Below are 3,898 nucleotides of genomic sequence, written 5' to 3' on the forward strand. Positions count from 1 at the left end.
GAAACCTAAATGAATGATGATTCCGGCGATAATCCGATGATAAGATCCGGTGCCAATTTGAGTTCTCCTAGGGACGATAAGAGTGATAAGAAGGATGATTTGATGGTAGAGTATGGTAAGGACAAAGTCCTTATTTAGAACCGCCATATTGAATTTTACATATACATCCCCTATAGTTTGATTTCTGACAAAAATAAAATTGATTTAATCTATAATTACCACAACAACCTTTTACATTACATAATAGAATAGAATAATAATTATATGTTTTTAAAGATATGAAAAAGGAAGATAACACAAATAAGTAAAGTATTAGAAATAATTTATGGTAAGTGTATATTAAAAAATTTATAATGTATTAAATAAATTCCTTAAATACATTACATTACATGTATAATAAAATTTAATTCAAATATCAACCAATAATAAAATTTTACGTTATATTTAAATAAAATAACAAATAATATTAAAATTTTATATAATAAAAAAATATATCTAAGTTTGCCAAATTAACGAATTATCATATTGGGTACTATATTTTAAGTAAGATTCATTATTTAAAGAAGGGATTATTTTTTTAATATTTAAATAACGTAAAAAGTTGTTATCTTATTACTATGTAATTTTTTCTAAATAACAATTAATACATACGTAAGTATTAAATCATAGGTTCTTAAATTAAGTTATGTTACACAAAATTATATTAGCTTTTATATTTTAAACAATAATATCAATACTCAAACGACATATTATTAAAATGTTATACACCAAAAAAGAATAATGATGTCATATGTATAAGAAACAAAAAACGGGATTAGAAAAATAATTTAGCAAAATAACAATTGATATACATAACAAACAACTAAACAATAAAACAACCATGTTCATAAAAATCAACCACACAGTTATAACCATTGTCAAAATAAACATAAATATCCAAATACTTAAGAAAAAAACAGCCGATTTAATCAAATGTTCGAAATATAGGTGACTACTTTTCTTTCTTTGGAATTAGAAGAACTGCATCCACACCACCATCTTTACGCGACTTCGAAGAAGACTGCGAAGATACATCATCCACGTCATACACGGTTTCCAAATTGCGCTTCAAGTCACGCTCGCTGCTCGTATCAAAGTCAGCATCCTTCTGATCCAACGATGTTGTAAAGCCAACTTTAAACACATTTGAGCAAGGGGTTACATCGTCTCCCGTTTGGGATATAGAATCCTAGTTAAATAAAATAAACAAATAGGTATGAGTTATAAACATACAATTAACATATAATGAGTTAAAGTTGAATAATAGATAAGGTAAACGATACTAAACCTTAACAGGCAAATCATCATTACGATTTGAATCGGATGGTTCGACATTGACGGCTTCCTCATCAATAGGCTGATTTTGTAAATTTTTTTAAGTTAAAACAATATATGATATTAATTAGTAGTTAAACATTGTTGGAAGATTGTAATAATAGTATAAGGGTGAATTGGAATAAATATACCTGAATAGTGTCGAAATGTTTATCCAGCTCGGACAAAACAACCGGGTTATCAGTCATCTTGGAGACTGAGTATCCATCAGACTTCTTGCTGATGTTAAAAGAAGAAACAGCAATCTTGAAGGCAAACTTCATATTGAGTAATGAATTTAGCTCCTTTGGAAAGCTTCCTTCGTTTGCTAACTGTTGAAAAATAAAATATAATTAATATTTTTAAAATAAAAAAAAAATATGATAAAATGAATTATTTACTACATACTTCAATGTTGTTGTCTAAAAGCTGATTAGCATTAACCTTCAAAAGCTTTGTCACCTCACGCTCAAACAATGTTAGACTCACAATACCAGTGCAATCTTGGACACGTATATAAAGCCTAATTCTGCAAAAAAATATAAATGAGATTAACTTATTTTGACAAAAAAAAAAAACAAAAAATGGTTAATACTTACCGTGGAATTGATGTAACGGTCCTTGTATTACAAATATCAGTCTTGCATTCTAAGACAGTAACCTCTTCAGAACCATCAGTACCATCCTGCTTTTCTTTAACAACAGTAACGGTTGAAACCTTTTTGTTGCAGTTTGTGCACGCGTTGTAAAACCACTCATTGTTCGATGCAAAACTCTTGATAGTGCCAACAATGACAACAAACATCGTCTGTGTTTAAGATATATATAATGTATTAAAAAAATTGATAGTGTAAAACATATAAAAAGTATCTGTTATCCGTGTTACCGTATCTATTGAGGTTAACGACCCAATGGGAAAAAGGTGAGGTCAGAAAGGAACTCTTCAGTGGCAGACTTCGCAACAGAAGAACTTAGGCCAGAATAACTGGAAGACATTTCGGGAGAAAGTTTCTCGATAAATCTAGTAAAAAAATAAAATTTAATAATTTAGACTCACAGAAATGCATAGGAAATTTAAAAAAAATTATTAGGATAGTGAACCTTTGTTTAAAGTCAGCAACCTCATCAATATCACTGTTAATTAAGACTCGGGTGACAGTATACAAATTTGAAACAGACAAATGACCTACAGATGTATACATTTATTTTAATAAATGTAAACAATTATGCAAAATGTAACCATAAAGAAAAAAACACAATATATTTGAAGTACTACGATACCTCCCCAGAATCTGTATTTCCCAAACTGAATGATTACGACGACATTTTTTTCACCTCGATTGCTGCTCTCATACTCCATTATTTGATCCGCATAACCGTCCCAAAGTGTCACAAAGATCTGCTTATTGCTGAACATTATTGAAATCAATACAAACAAAGTAGCTGTTCAGAATACATAATATAAAAAAATATATTAAAGAATAAAAGTGAAGAAAAAATAAATAAATACTTCAAGTCTTCAAGCATAAAGGTGACTTTCTTCTGGTTTTGTCCATTATTAGTTTCCGTGTCTATCTCGAAGGGAAAACTTTTGACCACAAAACCAATTACATCTGTGGATAAAAATTAAATAGTGTCAACAAAGTAAAAAATGTGTTATGTTTAGTTATATAGTTTTAATTGTATATCATACCAATTGGACTTTTAAAAAACTTGTTGTCAACTGTTGGATCCTCCACAACTGAATCAAACGGAGTAAAATCAAAACCCCATTCAGAACCAATAGCCTCGTGGCATTCTTCAACAAAGGTGTTGTTATTAAGGTTAATCTTCAAACCACCTTTAGCGTACTTGACCTTCTGACGATTCTCACCCAATGAAGGATTTCTAATCGTCAAACAACGCTTTTCTTCCAAAAGATGTTGATATCCAGAAGCGTTTTTAGCTAAGACAAAAGCTTGCATTTTTGTTCCCTGACAAACAACAACATTATGTTAGACAAATAATACGTACTTTGACAATTAACAGTATATAAACCTAAATTATAACATACGTATATGAACACTTACCTCATTGTCCATGACTATCATATCATAACAATACACTTTTCTAGCGTTATTGAAATCAGCTCTTGTCCACAAACGAACAATGCGTATTCTTATGGTATAGTTATCAACATTGAGGTCCAAATTATTCAACAATGTGATTGCACCTTCTTCCATTTCTGTATAAAATTCAAAGTAAAGCTTAGAAAAAAAACACTATATACTAACACATTGTAATAAATTATAAATCAATATCGTATAGAACTGTCAATGGTATTCTTACCAAAGATTATGAAAAATGATAGAAAAAATGATGAATAGATAAGACTGCTTAAAATGTGAAATTTTTAAAGAATATTTATAATAGGTAGGCAAAGTTAATTAAGTAAACATTGTAAAGTATAAAAATTTAAAATATCGAACACAATCAATTATAATATACGATGAAAATGGAAATATGTAATATGAAGGTATTTTCTAAAAATATAGTCAATCAATCT

General features: G+C 29.0%; 1 protein-coding gene across 1 annotated transcript; it reads right to left on the reverse strand.

The window, feature by feature from the left end:
- Positions 1-991: 991 nt before the first annotated feature.
- LOC110928401 lies at positions 992-2,158 on the reverse strand. The gene is made up of 5 exons (XM_022171416.2): positions 1,953-2,158; positions 1,762-1,882; positions 1,506-1,685; positions 1,328-1,396; positions 992-1,228 (listed from the first exon to the last, which is right to left on the reverse strand). Exons 1-5 carry the CDS (start codon positions 2,156-2,158, stop codon positions 992-994), a joined length of 813 nt encoding a protein of 270 aa, XP_022027108.2.
- Positions 2,159-3,898: the final 1,740 nt, after the last annotated feature.

Source organism: Helianthus annuus, chromosome 3 (assembly GCF_002127325.2).
Source record: "Helianthus annuus cultivar XRQ/B chromosome 3, HanXRQr2.0-SUNRISE, whole genome shotgun sequence".
In the NCBI taxonomy this organism is placed as follows: Eukaryota; Viridiplantae; Streptophyta; class Magnoliopsida; order Asterales; family Asteraceae; genus Helianthus; species Helianthus annuus.

Coding starts and splice junctions, on each gene's coding strand:
- LOC110928401 (XM_022171416.2), bottom strand. CDS start 2,158: ATGTTTGTTGTCATTGTTGGCACTATCAAGAGTTTTGCATCGAACAAT. Junction 1,883..1,952: donor ACCGTTACATCAATTCCACG/GTAAGTATTAAC, acceptor ATTTTTTTGCAG/AATTAGGCTTTATATACGTG. Junction 1,686..1,761: donor TTTTAGACAACAACATTGAA/GTATGTAGTAAA, acceptor ATTTTTCAACAG/TTAGCAAACGAAGGAAGCTT.